The sequence below is a fragment of the Perca fluviatilis genome, chromosome 15 (assembly GCF_010015445.1).
Source record: "Perca fluviatilis chromosome 15, GENO_Pfluv_1.0, whole genome shotgun sequence".
NCBI lineage: Eukaryota > Metazoa > Chordata > Actinopteri > Perciformes > Percidae > Perca > Perca fluviatilis.
The window spans coordinates 9,537,343-9,555,353 of NC_053126.1; the positions used below are offsets into that span (position 1 = coordinate 9,537,343).

The following is an 18,011-nucleotide window of genomic DNA, read 5'->3' on the forward strand; positions in this document are numbered from 1 at the left end:
GTCCTGGCTCTGTCGTGCCAGTTCCGACTCCATTGTGACTGATCACGCAAATAGCTATTTTTTTCGATTTCATATCGGGGCTTCTGGAAAATGCATAGTTGCCTTAATTTAGTCAGAGTGAATAAACTCGTGAAACAGATAAGTATAGTCATGTAATCCATTGATTTCAACAATGTAACTGTATTCTAAATACCAACTATTTAAATTGTAACTGTAACAGAATACAGTTACTCATAATTTGTATTCTGAATACGTAACGCCGTTACATGTACTCCGTTACTCCCCAACACTGATTAACTATTCTGTTAACATGATTGTTGCCTGATTTTGTCTTAATGCAGGTGTTGCTTATCAAACAATAAATTTGTTCAATGTAGTAATTAATGGTTATGTAAAAATGTGTGTCCACATATGATATGTTAAAGCGCCCATATTATGCTCATTTTCAGGTTCATAATTGTATTTTAAGGTTGTACCAGAATAGGTTTACATGGTTTGATTTTCCATACCATATTTTTGTTGTACTACACAGCTCTCTCTCACTGCTGCAGATCCTCTTTTCACCTGGTCTCTGTTTTAGCTACAGAGTGAGACCTCTTTTCTTCTTCTTCTTCTTCTTCTGTCCTATCTTTGATTGCACTCACACATGCTCAGTAGCTCAGATGTAGATCAGATGTCAGCTCGCTCCATAGACAGTAAAAGAAAGTCTGTTTCTCCAACTTCGGTCAGTTACAAGGCAGGATTAGCTGGGAGACTTCTAAATGAGGGCGCACATGTAAGTAGTTCTTTTGTAGATTATGGTGAATTTATGTGTGTTGTAGCAGTGCTTTGCTATTGAGAACGTGCGCATTGATGTCCTCCAGTAGAATTATGGAGTCCCCCACTGGAGCTCCATGCAGGACTCCATTCAAGGTCTCCAAGAAGGCTGAATACTCCGAACTCTTGTTTGGTGCATATACACAAACAACAGTCAGAGTTCCCCCCCCACAACCCGCAGGCATAAGGAGGCGACCCTCTCGTCCACCAGGGTAAACTCCAACGTAGCGGCGCTCAGCCGGGGGCTTGTGAGTATCCCCACACCCGCCCGGCGACTCACACCCTGGGCAACTCCGTAGAAGAAAAGAGACCAACCCCTATCCAGGAGTATGGTTCCAGAACCGAGACTGTGTGTAGAGGTAAGCCCCACCAGGTCTAATTGGTAGCGCTCCACCTCCCGCACAAGTTCCGGCTCCTTCCCCCAAAGAGAGGTAAGATTCCACATCCCCAGAGCCAGCCTCTGCTGCCCGGATCTGGTCCATTGAGGCCCCTGACCTTCACTGCCACCCGTGTGGCAGCGCACCCGACCCCAGCGGTTCCTCTCACAGGTGGTGGGCCCATGAGATGGAGAGGAAGGTGCCATGTTGCTTCTTTGGGCTGTGCCCGGCCGGGCTCGGTGGTAAACCCGGCCACCAGGTGCTCGCTGATCTCTCCATACACAATACAAGTAAATTCACTCTAAACAATAACGTTAAATGCTGTCATCATCATCTCCACTTTCAGCTGTTTTCTCTTAGAAATAATTTTAATAAAATTAGAGTATGTGATGGAAAGAGTGACATATTCTTATTTGCCTATTGATTTTTTATTAAAGAGCAATATGAATCATTACACACTTTGAGTATCAGTCAGTTAAGATCAATGAGAACAGCAGATCTGAGTTTCTCCTTTTAGTAACAGAGGAGAGAGAAACTAGACACTGACTGTCCTCTAGTGATTTTATAAAAGAAACAGTAACATTATTTTTCATTCTCATAGATTCCACATCATATCATTTACAGACAGTATTGTGTCTGACTTTGTAGAAATGTAAAGTATTTGTAGAAGTTTAATTTCAGCAACCAGATTGTTGGGCTGTCTTTGGACCTTGTATCAATGAGTGATCTTTATTGTGTTTTCAACATATATGAACGTAAAATTACAGAACATAAAACAACTTAACCTGAAAACAAAAAACATGTAATGTAAAATGTTTAAATATATACATTTTATGAAAAATATTTCACTACCAGCCTGAAAGAATGAGTACTGTAGGATTTTGTGCAGCTGCTCAACCAACTCCAGTCACTGTGGGTCTCGAGCACAATAATAAACAGCAGAATCTTCAGTCTTCAGACTGTTCATCTGCAGATACAGCTGCTCTCTGCTGTTGTCTCTGGAGACGGTAAACCGGCCTTGGACTGACTGAGAGTAGCGGATGTTATTACTGTCATAGCTACTCGCAATCCACTCCAGTCCTTTTCCAGGAGCCTGTCTGATCCAGGCCATCCATCTGCTACTGAATGACAATCCAGATGTTGTACAGGTCAATCTGTGGGATTCTCCAGGTCTTTTAATCGCTGGTTCAGATTCTGTCAGAGTCTGACCATCAACACCTGTCAACCAAAAACAATAGGCAATGTGTTAGGTATGTACAAAGATCAGAGAAAACTTTCATGTGAAATATGTCAGTAATACAAATGGGAATGTCAAATGAAGATCAGTGAAAATCTTCACCTGCCCAGCAGAGAGTTAAAAGCAGCAGTCCTGTCCTATAGTCCATCATGTTAAACTGTGTGTCCACTGTTCTCTGTCCTCCTCTCTGCACTCAGATAAGTAGAGGTGAAGATATCTGAGTTTTGCATTGACTCCTCCTCACAGGGAGGAAACATCTGGACTGGAGATATTTAATGAAACTGAGTCTGAGTCAACCCTCCAAGTCAGCTCTTTTGACCTTTGTTTTACATGTTATAATTTGTGTAAAATGTTTATTAATATGAACACCACAACCACAGTTATTATATTAATACACAAATGAGATCTGACCCATTACAGTAACATACAAGGTTAATTCAAACTTGTTGAATCAAAATTAATCTTGTTTTCAAGACTCTGTTTCAATTACTTTATTGTCATTTCACCATTTAATACCATTATAACATCATGGCTTTTACCTATGAATATTACTTTTGCAACTTAGTTTTACAGTAGATAATGCGTTGACAATTGAAGGAACTCTATTACTGTGAGGTATGTCACATCATGATGAAAAGAAATATATACTCGTACAGTAAAATATTATGGAAATCTAATGTGTATATATCAAAGTGCTTAGGTGGTAAAAAACTCAGATGCTTAAGATCACATTGCTGTTTGTTGTCTGTGGAGGTTTTTGTGCAGCTGCTCAACTGTCTTCAGTCACTGTGTCTCTTCGAGCACAGAAGTAAACAGCAGAATCTGCTGCTGTCAGGCTCTGGACCTCGAGGTACTGAGTGCTGCTGGGAACATCTTCAGTCATGATGAAACGGCTTTGAAAAGAGCTGCCATAGCTAGCAGAGTTTGAACCTGCATTCATCCTCCCAATCCACTCCAGAGCTTCTCCTGGTCTCTGTCGGATCCAGTGAATATAGTAGCTTGTCATGCTATAACCAGATATGATACATGACATCTTCACTGTCTCTCCAGGTCTTTTCACCTCAGAGGGAGACTGGTCATGTTTGATCTCACTCCAAACTCCTGTAAGTTAATAAAAAAGTGATCATCATCTAACAGACTTGTAAATCACAGGTTGGACATTCACTAAGGAAGTATTGCAGAAATGATTTTCTCACCATGAATAGTAACTACAAATAATAAACTCCAGATAACGGTATTTTCCATTCTGTGAGAAACACTGTAGTTCAGTGCTTTCTGATCTGAGTGTTTCAGAAATACATTAAACTGCTCCGGAGTTCTGGCACAAGTTGCTGATGGTGTGTTTATAAGAGAGGAAGAGTTTGCATAGACCTCCCTCTACAGGTTTAAAATGGTAACATGTCACACAGATACATTTCCATAAGTAGAGTATCTCTACAACAGCAGAGGAAACTGTGATATATCAAAGTCCTGAAAACTAATTTCTGGACTGATAGAAAATAATGGAAATAAACTACAATGTTCTACCTTGACAATCTTTAACCCACACTTTAGCAGTTTAGAGCTTATTTCATATTGGCCAAATTCCAGAAGGGAAATGTCCTATTTGTGAAGACATGTATAGCTCCTGTTAAAATGTAGTTATCAGATGTTATTTTCTATCACATTGCATTGAACAGGAAAAATGTCCCCATCTTTTCTAGGCATCACAATACATAAAAATATATATACTATGAAAATGTGTTATATGCATCTTGTATTGAGAGGAAATCAACTTTCTCTAATTCTCTTCTATATTGATATCTCCTGCAGTGGAAATCAAATGAGATTGACACTGATATATTAAAATTCTCAACTTTCCCTCCGTCTACCAGTAACAATAAATGCCTCTACCATTCAGGGAACTATATAAACATACACTCACACAAAGAGAAGGAGGAATCTCTGAAAAACACACTTTGTTAATGAAAAGAATGTTTTCTTTGGTTTAAATTATTAACATCACACTGGAGTTGGCAACAGACTAGTGATTTAGTTACTCATGCACTTATGATTTCCAGTTTTAAATAATATTATGGAAGAGAAATTGAATTTGAGGACTCATTTATACTTTAGTTAGATCACAACCTTTAAGAAGTTGGAGCTGAATTTATTCCATAACTTGAAGATTATACGTATAATGATGTATCATTGATTGTAATTTCAAGGTATTTAAATTAATGAAAACTGTGGCTGTTAAATTCAATTAAGAACCATTTATCAAATCTAAAGAGATGTTTCTCTCTTTACTGTAACAGTGAGCTGGTGGTGAAACCATTAGTGGTCTGAGGGCTTCTCCTCTGGTGGCTTCATGTTACAAGTGTTCAGGCTCTGAGGGGTTTTTGTTCAGGTCTACTGATGGTTTGTGTTACTGTGGCTCTCTGGCACAGTAATACACAGCAGTGTCTTCAGGCTGCACATTCTGTCCATTTAGAGTCACTGTCTTGCTGGAAGTCTCTAAGTCGATACTGAACTTGTTCTTCAGGGAATCTTTGTAGTATGAAGCTCCAGTATGTTTCATTCCAATCCACTCCAGTCCTTTCCCTGCAGGCTGTCTGATCCAAGCTGTGTAGTAGCTGCTGAGAGAATAAGAGACCTGACAGGTGATGGTCAGACGTTGACCTGGCTGCACAGTCACAGAGGCTGGCTGGGTCAACTGTTCACACTTCACACATGTGGAGGAAAACATGTTGAGTATTGAATCAGTGTAATAACAGTGAACAGTGTGCTGTGATCATACTGTCAGTGTCTCTGCCTCAGTGAGACTCACAGGATCCAGCAGCCAGCAGCAGCAGCAGAGCTACAGAGAACATGGTTGCTATTGAAGGTGATCTGATGGGAGCTGCAACTGACAGCATGATATCAAGTCTTTATAGCACCTGTTAAAAAAGAAAATCTTTTGTAACAAATGATCAAGTTATACTGCAAAAGAAGAACTGTTGACTTTAACAAATCCAGAGTGACTCACATCCAGCTGCCAACAGCAGCAGCAGAGCTCCAGAGAACATGGTTTATGTTGAAACTGACGTGCTGTGAACTCCACTGACAGCCTGATGTGATGTTTTTATAGCTGAGAAACAAGGAAGGTCACTGAGTTTGCATAAAATCAAACATATGAAGCATCAATGTTGGTCTAACTGGAGTCAATAGAAGAGTTTGTTCAGTGTTATTATATCTGCAGAGTGAAAATATGCGTTTCATTTTTTATGTATTCATATCTAAATACAGATAACTTTAAACTGTCAATTTTATTTCCAAATTTTTTCCAGACTTTATTCAAACATTAATAATCTTTTTTATATGAAATAGTTATCTCCATAAATGATACAATTAAATTCACTCTAAACAATCACTCATCTTTCCTTTCAGCTGTTTTCTCTTAGAAATGATTTTAATGAAACAACAGTATGTGATGGAAAGATTGACATATTCTTATTTACCTATTGATTTTATTACAGAGCAATATGAATTATTTCTGAGTTTGAGTACCAGTCAGTTAAGATCAATGAGAACAGCAGATCTGAGTTTCTCCTTTTAGTAACAGAGGAGAGAGAAACTAGACACTGACTGTCCTCTAGTGATTTTATAAAAGAAACAGTAACATTATTTTTCATTCTCATAGATTCCACATCATATAATTTACAGACATAATTGTGTCTTACTTTGTAGAAATGTAAACTATTTGTAGAAGTTTAATTTCAGCAACCAGATTGTTGGGCTGTCTTTGGACCTTGTATCAATGAGTGATCTTTATTGTGTATTTAATGTGTTTTCAAGTTTTTGTATAATGCAGGGAGGATTATTAATTAATAATAAAAACATATATGAAAATAAAATTACAGAATAAAAAAGAATATAACAACCTGAAAACAACAAAAATGTAATATAAAATGTTTAAATATATAAATTTTATGAAAAATATTTCAAACTTTTGCACTACCAGTCTGAAAGAATGAGTACTGTAGGATTTTGTACAGCTGCTCAACCAACTCCAGTCACTGTGGCTCTCGAGCACAATAATAAACAGCAGAATCTTCAGTCTTCAGACTGTTCATCTGCAGATACAGCTGCTGTCTGCTGTTGTCTCTGGAGATGGTAAACCGGCCTTGGACTGACTGAGAGTAGTATTTGCTACTACCACCACTGCTGATGTAAGCAACCCACTCCAGTCCTTTTCCAGGAGCCTGTCTGACCCAGTTCATTTCGTAGCTGCTGAATGTGAATCCAGATGTTGTACAGGTCAATCTGTGGGATTCTCCAGGTCTTTTAATCGCTGGTTCAGATTCTGTCAGAGTCTGACCATCAACACCTGTCAAACCAAAAATGATAAGCATGTAATGCATTGCCTTGGTACAAAGATCAGAGAAAATCTTCATGTGAAATATGTCAGTAATACAAATGGGAATATCAAATCAACATCAGTGAAAATCTTCACCTGCCCAGCAGAGAGTTAAAAGCAGCAGTCCTGTCCTATATTCCATCATGTTAAACTGTGTGTCCACTGTTCTCTGTCCTCCTCTCTGCACTCAGATAAGTAGAGGTGAAGATATCTGAGTTTTGCATTGACTCCTCCTTTTTTGGCTTTCTCCTAACTGTATTTTGTGTTTTCACAAATCATCTCACCGTATCTCTTACCATTTTGATTTTGTTTCACATTTTTAACCAGATGTTACCTAATCCTTTTTGAATGTGTTTATTTACTCTCATGTTTGTCCAATGCAATGTACCAATTATGGAATAATGGAATATGTATCAATTTCTTTCAGTTCATTTAGTAGGTAAATCACCTTGTTGGCTTGAGATAAGTAAACAACATCTCATGTCTCCTAAAGTTATTTTAGTGAATAAAGCTTATGTATAATATTATTAGACCAAAGATCGATGTTTAAACTACTAAAATTCAGAGCAAGAAATTCAACTTCTGACGAAAATTCAGCTGTATTTATTTTGAATTACTTAAATTGAGCGTGAGCGTCAGTTCTGGCAGGCCAGGTAGTCAAGATGCTGCTAACGCTATTGGCCATCAACACGGTCTCATCAGCTGATCTGCTCCAGCTGAGTTGCATCAGCTGATCTGGATTAGCCCATCAGCTGGTCAACACCCCTCGCTGCTCAATGGCTACACTCAAACAGGGCGCCCTATTTAAAGCAGATACAGTTTGCTCCTACCTGCTTGCTGCTCGCTTCTCTGCTGCCCGCCACCTCCCCGGCTCCTCCTTGTGTATAACGTGGCATTTGCTTCTATGTCATCGTTGCTGCTCTGTTCATGTGGGGGAATAGTTCAGCTCACACAGTCCTAAACTGTGTGAGCGTTCCCTAATGCTGCTGCTGTCCTCTGACTCTCTGCTATTTCCTGGTGCTCATGAAAGGTCAGAGGACTCCCTGAACAGAGCCATACCGCCAAAATTTAATTCAGAATTTATTAGCTGAAATGCAATTAATCAATAAAAATGTCCTAAATAATTTTTATTGTCATGTGTGTGTTCTTGACTTTATGGACCTGAGAGAAATATGGTTAATGTTAAACACTTTCAAAAAGTGTAATTCAGTCTGTCTTGTGGGAATACAGACAATGATGTATCAGTGATTGAAACCTCCAAGTATTTAAACTAGGGCTGTCAAAATTAATTCAAACACTTTTAACACCACTAGTTGTTTTTGATGTAGGATTAATTGTGATCTGGGCCTCGGGTCGCTCTTTAGTTTTGGGAAACCAGGAAGCGATGCACAGTAATGTTGTGGGTGGCTATCAGAAACAAGCCTTGAGCAGAAGTGGATAAAGAAAAGTTTTGAATGGAAAGTTCAGTTTCAAAGCTCTTCCAGATGGTTCTCTTGACAAGACTAGGGGTAGTGGTGGAATTGTGGAAATTGGTTCTCTGACAAAACATTTTAGATTGTTACTGTAACAGTGAGCTGGTGTTGAAACCATTAGTGGTCTGAGGGCTCCTCCTCTGGTGGCTTCATGTTACAAGTGTTCAGGCTCTGAGGGGTTTTTGTTCAGGTCTACTGATGAGTCACTGGGAGAGTATTAATTCCATACTGAACTTGTTCTTCAGTGAATCTTTGTAGTTTGGTGGATGCAACACCACCATGTACAATCACTCCAGTCCTTTCCCTGCATGCTGTCTGATCCAAAGCTGTGTAGTAGCTGCTACCTGCATTTATTTTTTCAGATATTTGCTTACTGACTGTATTTGGTGCAAGCATAAATACATTGACAGCAGCATGAATCATGTGAATAGTAATATATTTTGCAGCTTTTAATAAAAGACTTTTAATGGTTTCAGAGTTTGCAGATGTTTAAAGAAACAGACATACATAGAAACTTGGAGCCTTTTAGAGGAAAACAGCTGCTCAGGAACTGAAACGTGACAAAATGTAAAAAACTAAATCCTTTACATTAACAGAGATGAAAACTATTGTAGTTCATCCATTTACAAGTTACTCTTCAGTAATAAACAACACATTTATGTTAATTTACTTTATGTGTGTGGTTATGTCAGAAATAAAGTCATATCAAATATCAGGCAGCATTATTTGTACTTGTTTTTATTCAGAATTCTTAAAAGCCAGTCATACAACAATCATACTCAAATGTCTGTGTTGTCTCATTTTGAATGACTTGACCTGAGGACATTAGTCATGTGAGACAGTGCAGAGTTTATCAGCCCAGGGAGGATGAGGAAAGACAAGAAATGTTTCTTACTGCAGGAGTTGAAGTAGTTTCATTTAAGCTACCAGATCTTTGAGATGTTTTTGGCACTTTTACCAACAAGTGATCTTTAATAATATTTCTCAAAATATTTCAAAAAGCAGGACTTAATATAATGAAGAGAAAATTTGAAGGGTCATTTATTATCTATAAATAATATGTAATGTAAAATGTTGGGAAAAAACTCATAATATATAACTTAAATTAAAATATATGATATAAATATTAAATTCATATATCATATTCATTATTTGGCTTCATCAGCCCTGTAAGAATACTGTAGGATTTTGTACAGCTGCTCAACCAACTCCAGTCACTGTGGGTCTCGAGCACAATAATAAACAGCAGAATCTTCAGTCTTCAGACTGTTCATCTGCAGATACAGCTGCTCTCTGCTGTTGTCTCTGGAGATGGTAACCCGGCCTTGGACTCGACTGAGAGTGGAAGAAGCTACTACTACTGTAGATACTCGCAACCCACTCCAGTCCTTTTCCAGGAGCCTGTCTGATCCAGGCCATCCAGTTGCTACTGAATGACAATCCAGATGTTGTACAGGTCAATCTGTGGGATTCTCCAGGTCTTTTAATCGCTGGTTCAGATTCTGTCAGAGTCTGACTATCAACACCTGTCAAGATATAAAAAAACATGACATGAATTTAGTTGTTACACAATTCAAAACTATTTTGTTAAAACAAGATCAGTGAAAAACTTCACCTGCCCAGCAGAGAGTTAAAAGCAGCAGTCCTGTCCTATAGTCCATCATGTTAAACTGTGTGTCCACTGTTCTCTGTCCTCCTCTCTGCTCTCAGATAAGTAGAGGTGAAGATATCTGAGTTTTGCATCGACTCCTCCTCACAGGGAGGAACTGGATCTGACTTTGATCTCAGTCACTGTTTGGTGAATCTGGAAAATGAATGTTTACTGTACATGAGACATTCCTTCAGTATAATTTGTGCAATAGGCTGACAAACACATTATATACGTATTGAGCACAGTCTGCATCAGGTGGAGACCTTTTACACTACCCCTGAAGTGATTAAATACATTTTAATAGTGAAAGAGATGAATCAAAGGTTGTTAATTATGTTATACTGTTTTTCACAAAGTCTTCAAGAGTCATACCATTTTCAGTATACATCCATATATACAAATATACATCCATTAAGTCAAAACAAAAAAAATCTAATAATAATAATAATTTCATGTGGGATGAAGATTAATTTGTATAAATATTGTGAGTCAGAAAGAGAACACACTTTTTGGAAATTGTCTTCACTTATTTAATATTATTGTACAAATTATACTAAGCAAATTTATATTACTTTTACTTTTTCATTGCTAAATATCTATTTCTCTCTTTACTGTAACAGTGAGCTGGTGTTGAAACCATTAGTGGTCTGAGGGCTCCTCCTCTGGTGGCTTCATGTTACAAGTGTTCAGGCTCTGAGGGGTTTTTGTTCAGGTCTACTGATGGTTTTGTGTTACTGTGGGTGTCTGGCACAGAAAAACACAGCAGTGTCTTCAGCCTGCATATTCTGTCCGTTTAGAGTCACTGGAAGAGTCCAAGCTGATACTGAACTTGTTCTTCAGGGAATCTTTGTAGTATGTGTTGTATCCAACACCTCCTATTACAATCCACTCCAGTCCTTTCCCTGCAGGCTGTCTGATCCAAGCTGTGTAGTAGCTGCTGAGAGAATAAGAGACCTGACAGGTGATGGTCAGACGTTGACCTGGCTGCACAGTCACAGAGGCTGGCTGGGTCAACTGTTCACACTTCACACATGTGGAGGAAAACATGTTGAGTATTGAATCAGTGTAATAACAGTGAACAGTGTGCTGTGATCATACTGTCAGTGTCTCTGCCTCAGTGAGACTCACAGGATCCAGCAGCCAGCAGCAGCAGCAGAGCTACAGAGAACATGGTTGCTATTGAAGGTGATCTGATGGGAGCTGCAACTGACAGCATGATATCAAGTCTTTATAGCAGACTATTCATGTCTTCTTCAAAGAGCTGACCAGTCACAGCAGTGTACATATATTCAGAAAACCTGTAGTGTTGTAATCATGGTTAAATAAAGATGCATCATCCATTACTTCATCATGTTTGTGGCCCTTCAAATAAAGTGCTGACCTGGTCCATCTTTAACAATGACAAATAAAATATGATTAATGGTGGCATTAAATTAAATGTATTAAGAATGTAAGGAGTGGGTTGGCAAAATAATACTGAGGTCACTATATTGACACAAAATACAGTATACTGCAGATGCATTTTTATGGTTGCTGTATTCACAACAACATAAGGCACTTAAACAGTAATGCTTGAGAACAATGCTCACCCAAGTAGGATATTTATGAATTTTACTTTTTACTAGCATACTACTTGACAATATTTTTTATGTGTCGGGTCACAAAGATTTCCATTCCCTTATTATAAAGTGTTACTGTTCTATCATTTAACCATAAATAAAGGCAGTTTGTATGGTAAATGTTAAGTTGAACTCAAGAATTAGTGATTACATTACATTTAACGCTTTTATCCATAGCAATCTCATGTAAATTTGTGTTTGAGTCACATGCTGGTTGCTGGGTATTTGTGCAGGTCTGTTGGTGGTTTCTATCACTGTGTAGCTTACACGTACACAGTGATACACAGCTGTGTCCTCAGGCTGCAGATTCTGTCCTGTTAATGTCACCGAGCTAGTAGACGTGAGTGTGTGGTATAGGCACTTGTTCTTCAGGACATTATTTTGGTAAAAGTCTCCTCCACCCCACCGATGGCAAATCCAGTCCATTGGTTTTCCTTCACTCTGTCTGATCCAACCTGTTGCATAGCTGCTATCAGTCAAAGAATAACCAGAGACCTGACAGCTGATGGTCAGAGACTGTCCAGGCTGCACAACCATTGAGTCTGTCTGGATGAGATCAATACTGTTCACACCTGTGGAAACACAAATCAACATTATCTCCATCATTAATCTGACTATTAAGGGTTTCTAATGTGTGTATTAGAGTGAATCCACTGAAAGCTCCTCACAGGATCCAGCAGCCAGCAGCAGTATCAGAGCTACAGAGAACATGTTGATGTTGAAGCTGAACTAATGTGAGCTCTTCTGTCTCTCAGTGACACACACACACACACTTCACTTCTTTATGAGGCAACACACAAGGAGGCTGATTTACATACTGATGATAGTAAATCAGCTGACCAAAACATATTTGAATAAATAAAAATGAAGATGAAATCTTCAGGTGTTGTTTTTGAATATAACAAAAGAGAAGTTGGTTGAATCTCTTACAAACACATTAGATTGTTAATGAAAAGTAAATAACAATATTATGGAGAGAAACTGACTTTTTGAGGATTAATTTATACTGTAGTTAAATCACAGATTTTTTTTCCATCACTTGAAGGGTTATATATGCATACAATGATATATCACTAATTGTTAAGTCAGAGTATTTCAATTGATTGATTGATTGTACTGTTAATGCTAAATTTAATTAAAAAACATATGTTTTGTGTCTGTTTCCCTCCTTGCTGTAACAGTGAGCTGGTGTTGAAACCATTAGTGGTCTGAGGGCTCCTCCTCTGGTGGCTTCATGTTACAAGTGTTCAGGCTCTGAGGGGTTTTGTTCAGGTCTACTGATGGTTTGTGTTACTGTGGCTCTCTGGCACAGTAATACACAGCAGTGTCTTCAGGCTGCACATTCTGTCCATTTAGAGTCACTGTCTTGCTGGAAGAGTCCAAGCTGATACTGAACTTGTTCTTCAGTGAATCTTTGTAGTATGTGGTGGATCCAACACGTCCACTTACAATCCACTCCAGTCCTTTCCCTGCAGGCTGTCTGATCCAAGCTGTGTAGTAGCTACCAACAGAATAAGATACCTGACAGGTGATGGTCAGACGTAGACCTGGCTGCACAGTCACAGAGGCTGGCTGGGTCAACTGTTCACACTTCACACCTGTGGAGGAAAACATGTTGAGTATTGAATCAGTATAATAACAGTGAACAGTGTGCTGTGATCATACTGTCAGTGTCTCTGCCTCAGTGAGACTCACAGGATCCAGCAGCCAGCAGCAGCAGCAGAGCTACAGAGAACATGGTTGCTATTGAAGGTGATCTGATGGGAGCTTCTCTTCTTCTGCGCAACTGACAGCATGATATCAAGTCTTTATAGCAGACTGTGAGGAAGTTCACTTTGCATAGAGAAGGACACTGACAGGCTATAAAGAAGAATGGACTGTCCTGTCATAAGTAATGCTTTAAATTTCTCTGAATGTGTTCATGATTTTGAACTGTTATTTAACTATAATCTTTTGTGAATGTGAAAAACAGAAAACAAACTTTTGGCTTGTTGAGGTGTTTGTACAGCTGTTCCTCCTTCCTGTGTCACTGTGGCCATCGAGAACAATAATAAACAGCAGAATCTTCAGTCTTCAGACTGTTCATCTGCAGATACAGCTGCTTTCATAATGGGACGAATTGTTGCTAAGATCTATGAACAGACAAATTAAAACAATCTATCAAGTCAGAGGATATTTAAAACAGACAAAGAAAAAGTATCAAGTATCACTGTATCTGTCATTTCACTGATTAGGCCTACTTGGCTTCCACAGAAGAAACGAAAATTTGTTTCTTATCAGTCATAAAATCAGGAATAAATACTACGAAGTAAAAAAAAAACAGTCATATCTAAAATAGAGCTAAAATCCAACATTCAGACAGAACAATCAGTCCGTTAAATAGGAAGCATCATAAGGTGAATTTCAGTGTCATCAACTTGACAGGTGACTAGCTGTCAAGGTGTTGGGGGATTGGATGTAGTGAGTGACTGTGTGTGAGGGAGGGGACACAGTCCATTGATTATTTGTACTGCTTGTGGGAAGAAGCTGTTAAGCATCCTGCTGGTCCTAAAGCTGATGTTGTAGGACCTGCAAAAGTAGCAACAATGTCTTGATTTGTTAAATATCTTCACTTCCTTTTTATGGATATACAAATTGTTAATTTCAGGATTTTGTGTGGATTTGGTTCTGTATAGGAAAATCATTTTCATAAAAAAAAACGTGTGTACATTCTGAAAAATAATGTAAAAGCTTTTAATGTTTAAATGTTACAAAAATTTTTGATTTTTGTATGATCTTCATGCAGGTACTTGTGAAGACATGTGGACACAGTTTAACCACACTAATACAGAGAACTTATCAGCAGTATGGCAAAAGGTGAGACTGAGACAGCTGAATGTCTGTGGTGGTGAAAAAAAGAGGAAGTACTTTTTGTATGACTCTCCTATTATCGTCTCTCACTGTGTCTCTCGTGCACAGTAATACCGGTACTGTGTCCTCGTCTTTTCAGACTGTTCATCTGCAGATAGAGTTTACTGCTGGAGTCATCTCTGGAGATGGTGAATCTCCCCGGACTGACTGGGAGTAATAGAGATAAGTACTAGATGTGCTTATGCGAGCGATCCACTCCAGTCCTTTTCCAGGAGCCTGTCTGACCCAGGCCATATAGTAGCTGCTGAATGTGAATCCAGATGTTGTACAGGTCAATCTGTGGGATTCTCCAGGTCTTTTAATCGCTGGTTCTGATTCTGTCAGAGTCTGACCATCAACACCTGTCAAGATATAAAAAACATCAAGTGAAATAAGCTGATGACACCAAATAAAAGCTATGTTAAATTAAGATCAGTGAAAATCTTCACCTGCCCAGCAGAGAGTTAAAAGCAGCAGTCCTGTCCTATAGTCCATCATGTTAAACTGTGTGTCCACTGTTCTCTGTCCTCCTCTCTGCACTCAGATAAGTAGAGGTGAAGATATCTGAGTTTTGCAGATCTCCTCCTCACAGGGAGGAAACATCTGGACTGGAGATATTTAATGAAACTGAGTCAGAGTCAACCCTCCAAGTCAGCTGTTTTGACCTTTGTCTGACATGTTTTAATTTGTTTAAAATGTTTCAGTATTAACACCACAACCAAATATATTCAAATAATACACAAATGAACTTTGACACTTTAAGATACAAGGTTTATTCAAATGTGTTAAATTATAATTAATCTTGTTATCAAGGCTCTGTTTCTCATTATTCATTCTGAGAGAACAATAGGCAGCACATGGAGTATTTACAATCATATGCAATTTCATTCTGATTAACAGCTAATATAATTTTTGACAATTACGTTATTGTCATTTCACCATTTTATACTATTATAACATTATGGTTTGTACTTGACTTTGGCAATTTAGTATTACAGTAGATAATGCTTTGACAAATGTAGAAACTCTGTCTAATACTCTAAGCTATGTAACATCATACAGAGAATACATATTTACTCATAAGTATAAAGTAAAATACATAGAAATATGATGTAAATATATCAAAGAGCTTTGTAAGGGGATGTCATTAAGATCACATTGCTGTTTGTTGTCTGTGGAGGTTTTGTGCAGCTGCTCCACTGTCTTCATTCACTGTGTCTTGGAGAGCTCAGAAGTAAACAGCAGAATCTGCTGCTGTCAGGCTCTGGACCTCGAGGTACTGAGTGCTGCTGGGAACATCTTCAGTCATGAAAAGGAACGGCTTTGAAAGGAGCTGCCATAGATAGCAGAGTTTGAACCTGTATCCATCCTCCCAATCCACTCCAGAGCTTCTCCTGGTCTCTGTCGGATCCAGTGAATATAGTTGCTTGTCATGCTATAACCAGATATGATACATGACATCTTCACTGTCTCTCCAGGTCTTTTCACCTCAGATGGAGACTGCTCATGTTTGATCTCACTCCAAACTCCTGTAAATTGATTAAAAAAAAAAGTGATCATCATTTAACAGACTTGTTAGTCACAGGTTGGACATTCACTAACGAAGTATTGCAGAACTGATTTTCTCACCATGAATAGTAACTACAAATAATAAACTCCAGATAATGGTATTTTCCATTCTGTGAGAAACACTGTAGTTCAGTGCTTTCTGATCTGAGTGTTTCAGAAATATATTAAACTGCTCGGGTTTCTGGCGGAAAGTTGCTGATGGTGTGTTTATAAGAGAGGAAGAGTTTGCATAGACCTCCCTCTACAGGTTTAAAAATGGGAACATGTCACACAGATACATTTCCATCAGTAGAGTATCTCTACAACAGTAGAGGAAACTGTGAAATATCAAAGTCCAGAAAACTAATTTCTGGACTGATAGAAAATAATGGGAAATAAACTACAATATTCTACCTTGACAATCTATTAACCCACGCTTTAGCAGTTTACAGCTTCTTTCATATTGGCCAAATTCCAGAGGGAAATGTCTTCCCTATTTGTGAAGAGATGTCTAGCTGCTGTTAAAATGTAGTTATCAGATGTTATTTTCTATCGCTTTGCATTTAGCAGGAAAAATGTCCCTACTTTTCTAGGCATAACAATAAACAAACATACTGTATATATACTATGAAAATGTATTATATGCATCTTGTATTGAGAGAAAATCAACTTTCTCTAATTCTCTTCTATATTGATATCTCCTGCAGTGGAAATCAAATGAGATCGAGCACTGATACATTAAAATTCTCAACTTTCCCTCCGTCTACCAGTAACAATGAAATGCCTCTACCATTCAGGGAACTCATACACTCACACAAAGAGAAGGGGATCTCTGACAAACACTCTTTGTTAATGAAAAGACATTTTTCTTTGGTGTGACTAATTAACATCACACTGGAGTTGGCCAAAGACCAGTGATTTAGTTACTTATGCAATTATGATTTACATTTTATAAATAATATTATGGAAGAGAAACTGACTTTGAGGACTCATTTATACAGTTAGATCACATCCTTTAAGAAGTTGTGAGCTGAATTTATTCCATAACTTGAAGATTATTCGTATAATGATGTATCATTGATTGTAATTTCAAGGTATTTAAATTAATGAAAACTGTGGCTGTTAAATTAAAATTTAGAACCATTTATCAAATCTAAAGAGATGTTTCTCTCTTTACTGTAACAGTGAGCTGGTGTTGGAAACCATTAGTGGTCTGAGGGGCTCCTCCTCTGGTGGCTTCATGTTACAAGTGTTCAGGCTCTGAGGGGTTTTTGTTCAGGTCTACTGATGGTTTGTGTTACTGTGGCTCTCTGGCACAGTAATACACAGCAGTGTCTTCAGGCTGCACATTCTGTCCATTTAGAGTCACTGTCTTGCTGGAAGAGTCAAAGCTGATACTGAACTTGTTCTTCAGTGAATCTTTGTAGTATGTGGTGCACCCAGCACAGCCATATCCAATCCACTCCAGTCCTTTCCCTGCAGGCTGTCTGATCCAAGCTGTGTAGTCACTATCAACAGAATAAGAGACCTGAATAAGAATAAGAGATGGTCAGACGTTGACCTGGCTGCACAGTTACAGAGGGCTGCCTGCTGTCAACTGTTCACACTTCACACCTGTTAAAAAGAAATAATATTTTGTATCACTGTGGGGTAACGTACACAGTAATACACAGCTGTGTCCTCAGGCTGCACATTCTGTCCATTTAGAGTCACTGTTAGAGCAGAAGTGTCTCTGCTGTAGCTGAACTTGTTCTTCAGAGCATTATTTTTGGTAAAAGTTTCCTCCACCCCACTGATGGGAAATCCAGTCCATTGGTTTTCCTTCACTCTGTCTGATCCAACCTGTTGCATAGCTGTTATCAGTCAAAGAATAACCAGAGACCTGACAGCTGATGGTCAGAGACTGTCCAGAGCTGCACAACCATTGAGTCTGTCTGGATGAGATCAATACTGTTCACACTTGTGGCAACTGACGAAATCAACTTTATCTCCATCATTCATCTGACTCTTCCAAACTGTTCAGC

The 18,011-nt window shown here is 38.5% G+C and overlaps 1 pseudogene and 3 gene segments (V, D, J or C); all 4 read right to left on the bottom strand.

The window, feature by feature from the left end:
* Positions 1 to 2,115: 2,115 nt before the first annotated feature.
* On the bottom strand, positions 2,116 to 2,581 carry LOC120574630 (the record flags this gene model as incomplete). The annotated part of the segment is given in 2 exon segments: positions 2,116 to 2,411; positions 2,533 to 2,581. Coding segments are annotated over 2 exon segments (345 nt in total), but the record flags the coding sequence as incomplete, so codon positions are not given.
* Positions 2,582 to 4,801: 2,220 nt separating this feature from the next.
* LOC120574626 lies at positions 4,802 to 5,626 on the bottom strand. The segment is given in 2 exon segments: positions 4,802 to 5,144; positions 5,440 to 5,626. Coding segments are annotated over 2 exon segments (345 nt in total).
* A 3,883-nt stretch (positions 5,627 to 9,509) lies between these two features.
* Positions 9,510 to 9,944, bottom strand: LOC120574651 (annotated as a pseudogene).
* Positions 9,945 to 10,702: 758 nt separating this feature from the next.
* On the bottom strand, positions 10,703 to 11,127 carry LOC120574656. The segment is given in 2 exon segments: positions 10,703 to 10,967; positions 11,065 to 11,127. Coding segments are annotated over 2 exon segments (303 nt in total).
* Positions 11,128 to 18,011: the final 6,884 nt, after the last annotated feature.